The 14,393-nt window shown below is 41.4% G+C and overlaps 1 protein-coding gene across 1 annotated transcript; it reads right to left on the reverse strand.

Moving 5' to 3' along the window:
• Positions 1–9,052: 9,052 nt before the first annotated feature.
• On the reverse strand, positions 9,053–10,551 carry LOC147429117 (remorin-like). Its single transcript, XM_086495360.1, has 4 exons — positions 10,395–10,551; positions 10,223–10,310; positions 9,817–9,898; positions 9,053–9,457 (listed from the first exon to the last, which is right to left on the reverse strand). The coding sequence occupies exons 1-4, from the start codon at positions 10,471–10,473 to the stop codon at positions 9,257–9,259; spliced, it is 450 nt and encodes a 149-aa protein (XP_086351486.1). The 5' UTR covers positions 10,474–10,551; the 3' UTR covers positions 9,053–9,256.
• Positions 10,552–14,393: the final 3,842 nt, after the last annotated feature.

A 14,393-nucleotide genomic window follows, 5' to 3' on the forward strand; every position in this document is an offset into this window, starting at 1 on the left:
TCACATGTACAATTTCAAGAAACATGGGTAGTCTTTGGACAAGTGTCCTCCTTACCCCTTTGAGAGAGAAAGCTTGAAAATACTAGATATTTGTTGAATTGAACTAAAAGCTTATTGGAACCCTTTTTAGCCCTGCCGATAGGATTCAAGCACACCATGTGGCTAAGCATAGGGAGAGCTTGACATGTGTCCATGTGTCCCTTGAGAAAAGGGGTGCCCTTTGGGTGAGTAGGAGGTGAAGTCAAAGATTCCCCTAACTTTGGGGCTTTTCCCCTCTTTTGTAGGGTCTCTTTTTGACTCAAGACCCTCAAGCACCTTACCCCCCCATGCATGGGAAGCTTCTCAAGCACCTTACTCATTAAGCATGACAAGCACCTCAAGCACCTTACTCATCAAGCATGACAAGCACCTCAAGCAGCTAGAAAGCACGACAATCACCTCAAGCTTGGGCAGGGTTCCAACCCCAAGCACAACCCTAGCTTGACTAGGTCTAAGGACTTTTAACACTAACCTTTGGAGGTCTTTAATGAAGCTAACCCTAAGGTCTTTAAGCTCCATTAGATGCATAACTATCTCCTTTTGGACCCCTATTGAGATGTAACCATCTCTCCTCTTGGTCCCTTGCTGAGATAAGTCTAGAAGCACTTATTACACATTGCTCGTTGGTAGAAAATCTCCTTTTGAACCCCTATTGAGATGCAACCATCTCTTATTTTGGTCCCCTGCTAAGATAGGTCAAGAAGCACATGTCTCTATTCTAACTCTTGTTCCCGTTTATTCTCCCACATTAAATGATCAGTTTAATATGAGAAAATCATTTGGTAAAGTTAGATATTATATTTTATGATAGGAAACCATACTCACACTTACATGCTTGAGCCTATCCCCTTGTCGGCGATATGCACTATCGCAGCCATTCGGCTTAGCTCCCATTTCCTTCGATGCGAGACATGGCGTTGGGGCAATGGAGAAGAGTCAAATTGACTGTGCACATTATGCTCACTGCAAGTTTGAGAGTATGAGTACCACATACTACTAGAGTGCTCAACTTTTTGTCATATCCGAACTTGCTTCTGCACATTTTCAACCATGACTTAGACCTACACACTTTCCTCTCCCAGCCACAGTATGGCCTCTCCATTGCGACTCTCATCACCACAATTTTGGAGCATCGAGAGTCACTCATCAGCCATACACATACTACATCGCATGTAACTTTGGTCCCATAGGTCATATTTGACCTCCGAGGACGATAATAATCTCTCTCTCTCTCTCTCTCTCTCTCTCTCTCTCTCTCTCTCTCTCTCTCTCGTGAGCGGCGTCTGTAGGAAGTCGACGTGGCTTTTACTCTCTCTATAGCTGCGTTTGCATGCACATGCTACCGCTTGAGAGAGGCCAACAGATAGTGAATGCAAGGCGAGAGAGAATGTTGGTAGGGCACATCGAGCGAGCAGGGCTGGGGCTCTCTCTCTTTCCAGGTCATCGGAGTCAGTAGCTGCAAGCCTGCGGGGCATCTCTCTCTCTCTCTCTCTCTCTCTCTCTCTCTCTTACTGTCGCGCTTTTTGTTGCTGGGAGCTGCAGGGCACACATGCCGGAGCAAGGAGCGCTTGCCATGTGTCAAGGGGGGGGGCACAAATCCTCCCCCTTTTATTATAGTATAGATGTACCTCTCCGGCTCTTGATACCCACCTTTCATCAAGACTTTGTATAAGATACGTACCTCTCCGGCTCTTGATAGCCACCTTTTATCAAGACTTTCTATAAGATTCACCATCTCATAGGTCAATATGGCATTTAGAAGAGGGTAACATAACATTTCATTTCAATTCATTTTTCTCTTTCTCTCTACCTTCTTGCTAGAGTTCAATATGGCATTTAGAAGAGGCTAACATAACATAACATTTCATTTCAATTCAATTCTCTCTCTCTCTCTCTCTCTCTCTCTCTCTCTCTCTCTCTCTCCCACCCATCTCTTAGGTCAATATGGCATTTAGAAGAGGTTAACATAACATATCATTTCAATTGAATTCTCTCTCTCTCTCTCTCTCTCTCTCTCTCTCTCTCTCGGCGTCTCTAGGAAGTCGACGTGGCTTTTACTCTCTCTATAGCTGTGTTTGCATGCGTATGCTAACGCTTGCGAGCGGCCATCAGGGAGCGAAGGCGAGGCGAGAGAGAATGCTGATAGGGTGCAATGAACGAGCAGGGCTGGGGATCTCTCTCTTTCCAGGTCATTGGATTTAGTAGCTGCGAGGCATGTCTCTCTCTCTCTCTCTCTCTCTCTCTCTCTCTCTCTCTCAATCGCGATGTGTTGCCAGGAGCTGCAGGGTACACACGTCAGAGCATGGAGCGCTTGCCATGTTGGGGGGGGGGGGGTCCCTCCCCCTTTTATTATAGTATAGATAGATGTTTTCTTAATTATGTTATGGTTTATTGGATAAAGGTAAACCCTATTAAAAAGTCTTTAAAATTTTGGCATTCAATTGAAGGCTTACAAACTGTGTTGTTTCACAGTACAATGCTTTCAATAACTTTATTGTGGACAAATGTTGAAGGAATCAAGTTTTTAATTGTTGAAGGAATCAAGAAAAACTCTGTACCCTAGCTTGGGGATTTGATGCTATAAAAAATATAATCCAGTTCAAGAGAACTATAGCATTGAATTCTAGACATAAGAAAGCTTCAGCCTTCAAAACACAACAGTCTCTTTGTAGGCCTAAGACTTTGAGATCTAAATGTGATATACAATCACTTTGATCGTTTTCACTTGAAAACTTCAGAACTTCAGTTACCTACACCGACTCTAATCATACATTTAAAGGAGAAGTTTAGTGTAGAAGCCTTCTAACTTAGTGCCATACTCACAATTGTGAATGGAGCGATGCCATATTGCCTCGGAAAAGAATATACAATCAACCTCAAGCACCACATATGCCTTGCTGGGCCAAAGATTTCAAAAGGGGGACTTGTTCAGAAACGCAACACAGCACAGACATAGAGCTGCCATGTAAAACCTCTCGAGTAGTTGATGCTACTAAGTGCATGGTCCTAGTCTTTGACATTAGTGGCGGTCCCTATCTTTGATCCTACAACATAAATGAGTTCAATGCTCTCACACACAATATCATCGAATTCAGTCACAAAAAGCTTTTCCTCAAAGACATGAAGGTTTTTGGCATTCCAAATTTGTTTCAGATAATAAAATCTGGTGGTTTGGGTGTAAACCACAATGGTTTCACTTTGCAATCTACACCCTTCCAAGATCAGGTCATCTGTAAAGAAGATAATCTTCCAAGTCTTTCATACCCATTTGCAAATTTTACTGGCTAGACACCATGAGGCAGGGTAGTTATTTAATAGATGTAGGGGATCCTCTTAAGCTCTTCTACAACGTGAGCAATTATCGATGTCAATCCCTTGAGCACGAATCTTATTCCCAGTAGGGATGGCTCCCCAAACGAGCTTCCATATAAACATCTTTATGTAGTTAGGCCATTTGATCTTGTAGATGTCATTAACACTCTTGTGCCATCACTCTTTTGACCAATTTCTCTTCCATATTTTGACGAGTGGAGCAAACGACTCTGCTTCGTAAACCAACTTGTTATAGGTATCTTGGGTCTTGGGGAGTGGAAACACTCTATCTTTTGGCCAATGTCAGGATTTCTAGTGTAGCTCTGACCCGAGCACAGACGTAGGTGTGTATGACAAAACTTCCAAGACTCTACTGATCAAAGCCCTTCGTACAAATGAAAATTATGGTGAATCACTTAATGCTCCTCATCCTTCCAGCAGAGGTTTCTGTCATCCCAGAGATGTGACAGTTTGGAGATCCATTTGTTGCTCACCTTTTGTGTAACTTCTCTCTAGAAAGGGAGGGATCAAGGAACCCATACCAAATTTGGATATCAAGGGGGACTAATGAAGAGTGGAGCATTTGAATTATCTAAAAGTATCCCCCCATTTAAGAGTTGAGGTTGCTTTGTTACACTTTTGTGCTATTTTCCAATGCAGACTCCAAGCTTAAGGAAGTTCTAGAGAGGTACCAAAATTTTATCATGCATTGCAACCTCCTTCCATGTGCCTCCTTGATAGGAAATCTCTACTTTGTTTATCATGTCCTAGGCATGATAACCCATTCTCGTTGTTGATTGCAATGAGACAACTAGTTTCGCACACATGACTTCTATATGTAGCACAGGGTCTACGATCCCAATGCCACCTTGGTTCTTGGGTCTCACCATCTATTTCCATTTCCCCCACTCCCAAGGACTTGGGAGTCATGTCTTTTGCATTATTCTTCCACAAGAAAATTGTTTCCAATTGGATTTGCCTATAGTGAGAAGCGAAGACACAGATGAGATGTAATGATATGAAGGCATTGATCACATTGGATCTGCTATGGAAGGGAAGGAGCACTAAATCCCACCTCCTCATTTTATAATTGATCTTGGTCAAGACCTAGTTGAATGTTTGCTTATCCATGATGCCCACCCCAAGTGGATTGCCTACGTGTCTAAACACAGTGCCTGTTCCAATAACTTCCCTTGACCATTCGGAGGGGTCAAATGAGTTGCTGTCACAGAGTAAAATCAATCTTGATTTCTCAATATTACACGTCAAACCGGAGGTAATAGCATATAATTGGATGATCTTGAGGGATCTTCTTAGCATTTTTGAGTTTTATAAAGAGCAGTGAATCATTTGCAAACATCTTTGCACACAATTGTTTACCATATGGTATTGACAGACCTTGAATTTCCCCTTTTTCTGCGCTATCTGTAAGTAAATTTACTAGACAATTGCAAAGAGAAACACGGCAAGGGGATAGCCTTGCTTGATAGATCTTTTGACTTCAAGCATTCCCATTGTCCTATTGTTGAAGAGAAGCTCATAGTAGCTTCCCTGCCCAAGTATGTGAACTATTGTGCACATTCTAGGTCCAAAACCCAATGCCTTCATGACATCCGTTATGTATGACCATGAGATTTTCTCATAAGTCTTGTCCAAGTCAAGTTGAAGGAGAATACATTCTTGCTAGTAGGTGATATTAGCGTATTCAATGTCGATCGTCACTGCCAAAATATTATCGTAAATAGAATATCCTTTGATGAATCCGCGTTGGTGAGGGTGGAAAATTTTGTTCAAGATTGGAACTAGCCTTAATGCGATAACTTTGGGAATGATCTTGTAAGCGACTATCATCATAGAAATAGGTTTCTAGTATTTTAGAAGGGAGTAGCAAAGTAATTTGGGAATAGGTTTGACTATCCTTTTTACAAGCTGGCATCCAGTTGTCCCTCTAGGAGATCCCTATTTGCGAACTGTGTTAGTGGGGTTATAAGATCCTCCTAAAACTCTTTGGAAAATACAGCTGTTAGGCCATCCCACCCGGGGACTTTTCCTTCCCCATTGCCTTCGAGATAGTCCAACATGCATTGTCAAAAAGGGGCCCCTCCAAGGCTTTTGCTTCTGTAGGCACTATACTACACTCACTACACTTTACATTGCAAAGGAGTTGGGTTCTTGCCTCCTCAACCCCCTGCGAGAGGAGTCTTCTCTAACTAACAAATAATTTGAATGAGGTGGTCAAACATGAGTCTAGCCGTATTATTTTGGTCTTCTCCCTCATGTTTGTGACTATAGTAATCAAGTCCCTTCTTCTTTTGACCTTAAGAGCTCTAAAAAATGAGGTTGGTTGGTAGGGTGATGCTTGAGGGGCAAGCACTCTACCCAGCAACCATCGGGTTTTTCTGATCTTTTCAACTTACAAATTGGCAAGCAGTTCTGCTTTGGCTTCAAGACACTGTAAGATCCTCAATTTTTGGGTCTTTAAAAAAAATAAAAGAAATAGCTTTCAATATCTATTTTGTCAAATTTTAATGCTTGATTGACATTATTGGAAGGTTCTAAAGTAAAAAGCAAGGTCGTTTCCATGTTCCAGTAGGTTAAACAGACGTTTGGTGTAGTTTTGGAAAAATCCACTATTTTTTAGTTTTTTTATGTTTTTTATGCTTTTATGTGCTTTTTTGGAAAAAGCAAGGTCGGATCCTTGATCTACGTGTTTCGGGGAAACTATGGTTCAATTTTATAAAAATAAGCTTTTCGAGTGCTTTTCATGCTATTTTTAGCTTTTCATGATTTTTAGTGTTTTTTAGTGAAAAGTGAGTCCGCTTTCTTATTCCAGTGGGACGAGGGAAACCCGTGGTTCAATTTTCCTTTTTACGCTATTTTTAAATTTTCGTGCTTTTCGGTGTTTTTGAAAAAAGAATGTGCTTTTTAGGATGACCTAAATATAAAAATATTAATTTTAGTCTCCGTCGGATTTAAAAATGATCACTCGGAGCAAAAACGAGGCCAAACGAGATTTTTACGGGAATTATTTTTATAAAAAGCAGTACCGTAAATACGTCGTGACAATACGAGAAAGTCATAATTATGTCGGGACATCACGGTGCGGCATAGTCTAGCTAAGGTTCCATTAGTTTACCGGATACTGTTCAATTGGCCAATTTTATTGCAAAAATTGGAAGGTAAGTAGGAAAGTTGACCACCAAAAGCGAAGGCATGTTTTTAGCAAAGTTCTCAAAAGCTTGCAGATATTCTTGGCTCAAGAACTAGTGCTAGATTTTAATTTGGGGCTCACTCCATCTTGCACAGTGCCTATAAATTCACCTGCAGTGCTCAGTTTTCAATGCCGTCTGCTGCGTCTACTACCGCAAGGCAATACCTACCTATTATACGGAGTGGTGCAAGCTCTTCATCACCATCTCCATAAGCTCTTCTCTCTTGTATACGAGAAGAAGAAGAAGAAGACACGAGATGGCTAATGGCTCATGCAACACTTCTAGTGGCTCTATCGACCGTTTTATTCATTAATTTGCGAGATTCTTGAGATTCCTACTTCCCACCTTCCACCTTGATATTGCTACCCTTTTAAAAAAGGGGCCAAATTTGAACTTAGAGATGCTAGTAAAATAGCTCCCACAATGTTTCATAGCCAGTCAGGGACATGGGACCTTACAACCCGTAGTTATCCATTGAATAAAAAAAGGCGCCCGTCTGACTCTGCCTCCCATTGTCGTTGCCCGATGCTAACTCACGCCCTCAAATCCTTCGCATTTGCCTTGCTCCCACATCGCTTTGTGCAATTTTTTTGCCTCGCCTTGCCTCCCTCGTTGATGACCATGTGCCTGCGAGTACCCGAGTTCTACTCTTTTCCGCGGGCGCACCCCTTGGCGGCCTTGCGCTCACACCAAGGTTGCTTTTTCCCGCCACCCTGCGGCACCCCTTCTCTTTTGGTTCTGTTTTCCGGAAGATCTTCACTGATTTTGCTTAATAAAATCTTTAAAATGATTGGGCCCCCCTACCAGGCAATGCACAGGTGCAAATATGTAATTTACATCTTGATGCTTTAGTGGATTAACGTATTTAGCAATGTCTAGTCTCACTAGAATGAGACACTACCCTTAATACTTTTGTGCCGGCATGGGATGGTGTGTGTGTGACGTCTTGCATGTTCAAAGGGTCTAATCACCCTCCCCCCTATGATTATTCCCTCATGTACAGGGCTAGGGCCGGGGGCTAGGGCCATATCGAGGATGGTCAAGGGCCATGTCCCAACGGGCATATGAATCCTGCACACCATAAAAAATGCATCTATTGCATTTCACCGGCGATCATCTAAAACGTATGGGTCTATATAAGAGTTTGAAACTCTTCCCAGCTCTTTGATTCTTACCACCCTCTCTTTGTCAGGTAATTAGAACCTTGATGTGCAAGTTTATTGTTTGAAAATTGTTATGGTTTTTTTTTTGTTTATTTGTTTAGGTGGAAGCAAAGAGCTCGATTGTTGAAATAGAGTTGTCGGATGATAGCAATAGTCATGACATTGGTTTAGGCTCTTTGAATGATAGCAATATAGTCATGACATTTGTTTAGACTTGGATATGGTAACAAATAATCTCTTCTCCTATGGTCTCTCTCCCCCCCCCCCCCCCTCTCTCTCTCTCTCTCTCTCTCTCTCTCTCTCTACTTGATATGGCAACAAATAATTCCCTAGTATTCACTTAAGTGTTGGAAACAAATAATTTCCTCTCTCTCCTCTCTCTCTCTCTCTCTCTCTCTTCTTGTTCCACATGGATTTTGCTCGATTTTTGTGTTTGCTCGGTGCTTGGTAAACCTCGCTTAACATAACATTTCATTTCAATTCAATCTCTCTCTCTCTCTCTCTCTCTCTCTCTCTCTCTCTCTCTATCTATCTATCTATCTATACCATCTCATAGGTCAATATGACATTTAGAACTCTCTCTCTCTCTCTCTCTCTCTCTCTCTCTCTCTCTCTCTCTCTCTCTCTATACCATCTCATAGGTCAATATGGCATTTAGAAGAGGTTAACATAACATTTCATTTCAATTCAATCTCTCTCTCTCTCTCTCTCTCTCTCTCTCTCTCTCTCTCTCTCTCTCTCTCTCTCTCTCTGCGTGTGTAGGAAGTAGACGCGGCTTTTACTCTCTCTATAGCTGTGTTCGCATGCGTACGCTAACGCTGCGAGCAACCATCAGGTAGCGAAGGGGGCGCAGCGAGCGAGTAGGGCTGGGCTCTCTCTCTTTCCAGGTCATTGGATCCAGTAGCCGCATCACACACACACTCTCTCTCTCTCTCTCTCTCTCTCTCTCTCTCTCTCTCTCTCGCGTTGTGTTGCCGGGAGCTGCAGGGCACACACGCTGGAGCAAGGAGCGCTTGCCATATTGTGTCCGCCGGGGGGGGGGGAGCAGAATCCAGTAAACCATAACATAATTAAGAAAACATCTATCTATATATATATTACTAGTACGGCCGGCCGTTGAAGCTCTTTCTCTCTCCCCCTCTTTATCTTTATCATGCGCAAAGGAGTTTCTCTATTTTGGACTTTAGCCTTCATTTCGTAGTTTTCGACACGTGTAAAGTGCACTCCCTCTGCCGTCATAGAATACATATAGATTTTATTATAGTATAGATATAGATAGATGTTTTCTTAATTATGTTATGGTTTATTGGATAAAGGTAAAGCCTATTAAAAAATCCTTAAAATTCTGGCATTCAATTCAAGGCTTCCAAATTGTGTTGTTTCAGTGTACAATGCTTTCAATGACTTTATTGTGGACAATTGTTGAAGTAATTAAGAAAAACTGTGTACCCTAGCTTGGGGATTTGATGCTAAAAAAGTATAATCCACTTCAAGAGAATTATAGCATTGAATTCTAGACATAAGAAAGCTTCAACCCTCAAAACACAAAAGTCTCTTTGTAGGCCTAAGACCTTGAGATCTAAATGTGATGGCCTTCTCATTGATTCTGACGAGCTCTCCTTGTCGTTTTGCGTTTGCTTTTGCGACTTTCTGTTGTGCAAGCCTGTGAACCTCGGCCATCTCATTCTTCATCTTCTCTGTGATAATGGCTTTCTTCCTCTCCAACTCTTGCTACAATCAAACCATAGTAAGCAAAGGGACAATTTGGCAAGCTGCAAATTGAATTACATCTTGTCTACAGATTTCAAATGGCTTATATCACAAGAAGATTTGGAAATTTTCTCATGTAGGAAAACAGAGTCTTTCTTAGTGTTATTCGTACAATGCATAACATCATGAGCTTCTGCTCGAGAGGCAACGCGTACCTAGCTAGGTATACGGTGCCTTCCTCACAGAAGCTCATGATGTTGAGGTAAGTCTCAATGTGGGAATTATTGTGAGAATTTGTACAAAACTTCTTGTGTGTTGGTCCACATATTTCAAGGTTGTATATGATCAATGTAGATGCTTTAGAATAAAGATTGGCTTACAATGGATTGCCTCATTTTGGCTTCACTTGCTGCTTTCTTTCCATTTTCCCATGCAGAGACCTTTGCAATAGCCCTTTCAAATCTATCAGCAAATAATACAAGAAAAATAACCATTATAGTAAGAAGAAATTCGTTTTTTTATTTTACTTCATACCAGGGTAGAAAAACCTTACATTAAGAAGAGAAAACCACTTACAAGTTGCAGTTATACAAATCTAATGAATTTTCTTGTTTTATCACACTAAATGTACACTAGCAAGTACATATGGCCGGCGACATCATGCGGATGCAATGTACGTGTGCCGACAATGAGGTGTCAATTGCATTTTTAAAAGAAAATTGCACATAAAAATTTTCTTATAGCATGCAAACAAACATAATTACAAGGGACTGAAGGTAATATCACCTATTATTTGTGTTAGCTCTTTGTTTTTCCTCCCAAGCCTGGATATAAGAATTGATCTCCTCGCGGTTCACTCGAGCAAGGGCCTCCCCTACAATTTACAAGCAAGCAAGCTTAAGATATCCATTCTAGAGTCAAGTGGACATGAAGATAGGGGAGAGGGAGAGGAGGGTACCTGTGGTGATGCCAAGAGCAGAGGGATTCTGGTTAAAGCGGGAGCGAGTGCCGGAAAAGGGGCCGGTGCTAAGGACCATTTGTGGATGTGTGTGGTGGTGGGATGGAGAGAAGGGCCACTTGTACAATTATGTGATGCATCTTCATTTTGGAAATACATATATAGGAAGCATTGTTGTGTTGTGTGTGAGTGCACATTCAATTGTGCTTCAACAGCCTTGGTACTCTATCCGGGACCCCAGGGCTGGCCTAGGTACCTTGTTCTTGGGTTCTCTTGGTCCCTTTTTTGGCCTAGCCTACCTTCTTCTTTTTCTTGTGAAGAAAGCGTCAGTGCTAAAAGGGTCGCATATTCCAACAGACTATCAGCACGCAAGGGCTTCTCCCCCCCCTCCACGTGCCTATCACCCTTTTTTTTTCCCCTCCTCACAACTATTCAGCATCTTCTGAGATTCTGGTTAACCGAGCACCTCAAAATCATTTGCCCAACCTACTTTACTAGCCAGCACATGATATGGTGGGGAAATTGCATCAGACTCTCTCTCTCTCTCTCTCTCTCTCTCTCTCTCTCTCTCTCTCTGTGCAAGCGAGGGTGTATATCAATGGTCCACGACTACACCTCACTTTGATCGTTTTCACTTGAAAACTTCAGAACTTCAGTTACCTACACCTACTCTAATCATACATTTGAAGGAGAAGTTTAGTGTAGAAACCTTCAAACTTAGTGCCATAGTCACAATTGTGAATGGAGAGATGTCATATTGACTCGGAAAAGAATATACAATCAACCTCAAGCAGCCTTGGGGGGCCGAAGATTCCAAAAGGGGGACTTGTTCAAAAACGCAACACACCACAGACATAGAGCTGCCAAGTGAACCCTCTCGAGTAGTTGATGTTACTAAATGCATGGTCCCAGTCTTTAACATTAGTGGCGGTCCCTATCTCTGATCCTACAACATAAATGAGTTCAATGCTCTCACACACAATATCATTGAATTGAGCCACAGAAAGCTTTTCCTCAAAGACATGAAGGTTCCTGGCATTCCAAATTTGTTTCAGATAATAAAATCTAGTGGTTTGGGTGTAAACCACAATGGTTTCACTTTGCAATCTACACCCTTCCAAGATCAGGTCATCTGTAAAGAAGATAATCTTCCAGGTCTTTCATATCCATTTGCAAATTTTAGTGGCTAGACACCATGAGGCAGGGTAGTTATTGAACAGATGTAGAGGATCCTCTCAAGCTCTTCTACAACCTGAGCAATTATCGATGTCAATCCCTTGAGCATGAATTTTATTCCCAGTAGGGATGGCTCCCCAAACGAGCTTCCATATAAACATCTTTATGTAGTTAGGCCATTTGATCTCCTAGATGTCATTAACACTCTTCTGCCATCACTCTTCTGACCAATTTCTCTTCCATATTTTGACGAGTGGATCAAACGACTCTGCTTCGTAAACCAACTTGTTATAGGTATCTTGGGTCTTGGGGAGTGCAAACATTCTATCTTTTGGCCCATGTCAGGCTTTCTAGTGTAGCTCTGACCTGAGCACAAAGGTAGGTGTGTATGAAAAAACTTCCAAGACTCTACTGATCAAAGCCCTTCGTACAAATGAAAATTATGGTGGATCACTTAATGCTCCACATCCTTCCAGCAGAGGTTTCTGTCATCCTAGAGATGTGACAGTTTGGAGATCCCTTTGTTGCTCACTTTTTGTGTAACTTCTCTCTAGAAAGGGAGGGTCAAGGAACCCCTACCAAATTTGGATATCAAGGGGGACTAATGAAGAGTGGAGCATTTAAATTATCTAAAAGTATCCCCCGATTTAAGAGTTGATGTTGCTTTGTTACACTTTTCTGCTATTTCCCTTGTGCAGACTCCAAGCTTAAGGAAGGTATAGAGAGGTACCAAAATTTTATCATGCATTGCAACCTCCTTCCATGTGCCTTCTTGACAGGAAATCTCTATTTTGTTTATCATGTCCCTAGCCATGATAACCCATTCTCGTTGTTGATTGCAACGAGACAACTAGTTTCACACACAGGACTTCTATATGTAGCATAGGGTCTACGATCCCAATGCCACCTTGGTTCTTGGGTCTCACCACCTATTTAGATTTCCCCCACTCCAAAGGACTCAGGAGTCATGTCTTTTGCATTATTCTTCCACAAGAAAATTGTTTCCAATTGGATTTGCCTATTTTGAGAAGCGAAGACACAGATGAGATGTAATGATATGAAGGCGTTGGTCACATTGGATCTGCTATGGAAGGGGAGGAGCACAAAATCCAACCTTCTCATTTTACTGTTGCTCTTGGTCAAGACCTACTTGAATGTTTGCTTATCCATGATGCCCACCCCAAGTGGGCTGCCTAAGTGTCTGAACACAGTGCCTGTTCCAATAACTTCCCTTGACCATTCTGAGGGGTCAAATGAGTTGCTTTCAGAGAGTAAAATCAATCTTGATTTCTCAATATTACACATCAAACTGGAGGTAGTAGCATATAACTGGATGATCTTCAGGGATCTTCTTAGCATTTTTAAGTTTTATAAAGAGCAGTGAATTATTTGCAAACATCTTTGCACACATATGTTTACCATATGGTACTGACAGACCTTGAATTTCCCCTTTTTTCGCTATCTGTAAGTAAATTTACTAGACAATTGCAAAGAGAAACAAGGCAAGGGGATAGCCTTGCTTGATAGATCTTTTGACTTCAAGCATTCCCACTGTCCTATTGTTGAAGATAAGCTCATAATAGGTTCCCTCCCCAAGTATATGAACTATTGTGCACATTCTAGGTCCAAAACCCAATGCCTTCATGACATGATCCGTTACGTATGACCATGAGATTTTCTCGTAAGTCTTGTCCAAGTCAAGTTGAAGGAGAATACATTCTTGCTAGTAGGTGATATTAGCATATTCAATGTCGACCATCACTGCCAAAATAGTGTCGTAAATAGAATATCCTTTGATGAATCCGCGTTGGTGGGGGTGGAAAGTTTTATTCAAGATTGGAGCTAGCCTTAATGCGATAACTTTGGCAATGATCTTGTAAGCGACTATCATCATGGAAAGGTTTCTAGTATTTTAGAAGGGAGTAGCAAAGTAATTTGGGAATAGGTTTAATTATCCTTTTTTCAAGCTGGCATGTAATTGTCCCTCTAGCAGATCCCTATTTTCTAATTGTGTTAGTGGGGTTATAAGATACTCCTAAAACTCTTTGGAAAATAGTGTCGTTTCCATGTTCCAGTAGTTAAACGGACGTTTGGTGCAATTTGAAAAAACTGCTATTTTTAGCTTTTTCATGTTTTTATGCTTTTATGTGCTTTTTTGCAAAAAGCAAGGTCGGATCCTTGATCTACGTGTTTCGGGGAAGCTATGGTTCAATTTGTAAAAATCTGCTTTTCGAGTGTTTTTCATGCTATGTTTAGTTTTTCATGATTTTTAGTGCTTTTTAGTGAAAAGCGAGTCCGCTTTCTTATTCTAGTGGACGAGGGGAACCTGTGGTTCAATTTTTCTTTCTACGCTATTTTTAGCTTTTCGTGCTTCGGCATTTTTGAAAAAGCAATGTGCTTTTTAGGATGACCTAAACATAAAAATATTAATTTTAATCTCCGTCGGATTTAAAAATGATCACTCAGAGCAAAAACGAGGCCAAACGAGATTTTCACGGGAATTTTTTTTATAAAAAGCGGTACCGTAAATACGCTGGGTCATTACGAGAAAGTCAAAATTATGTCGGGACATCATGCTTCGGCATAGTTTAGCTAAGGTTCCATTGGTTAACCGGATACTGTTCAATTGGCCAATTTTACTGTAAAAATTGGAAGGTGAGTGGGAAAGTTGACCACCGAAAGCAAGACATGTTTTTAGCAAAGTTCCCAAAAGCTTCCAACTATTCCTAGCTCAAAAACTAGTGCTAGATTTTAATTTGGGGCTCACTCCCGTCTTGCATAGTGCCTATAAATTCACCTGCAGTGCTCAATTTTCAATGCTGC

The sequence above is a fragment of the Adiantum capillus-veneris genome, chromosome 22 (assembly GCF_014529385.1).
Source record: "Adiantum capillus-veneris isolate H3 chromosome 22, ASM1452938v2, whole genome shotgun sequence".
Classification (NCBI taxonomy): Eukaryota; Viridiplantae; Streptophyta; class Polypodiopsida; order Polypodiales; family Pteridaceae; genus Adiantum; species Adiantum capillus-veneris.

What these genes read in the sequence shown, in the direction of transcription:
- LOC147429117 (XM_086495360.1), bottom strand. Translation starts at nt 10,473, where the DNA reads ATGGTCCTTAGCACCGGCCCCTTTTCCGGCACTCGCTCCCGCTTTAAC. An exon ending in TGCTCTTGGCATCACCACAG is followed by an intron (nt 10,311 to 10,394) that starts GTACCCTCCTCT and finishes TGTAAATTGTAG; the next exon opens with GGGAGGCCCTTGCTCGAGTG. An exon ending in AGAGCTAACACAAATAATAG is followed by an intron (nt 9,899 to 10,222) that starts GTGATATTACCT and finishes ATTTGCTGATAG; the next exon opens with ATTTGAAAGGGCTATTGCAA.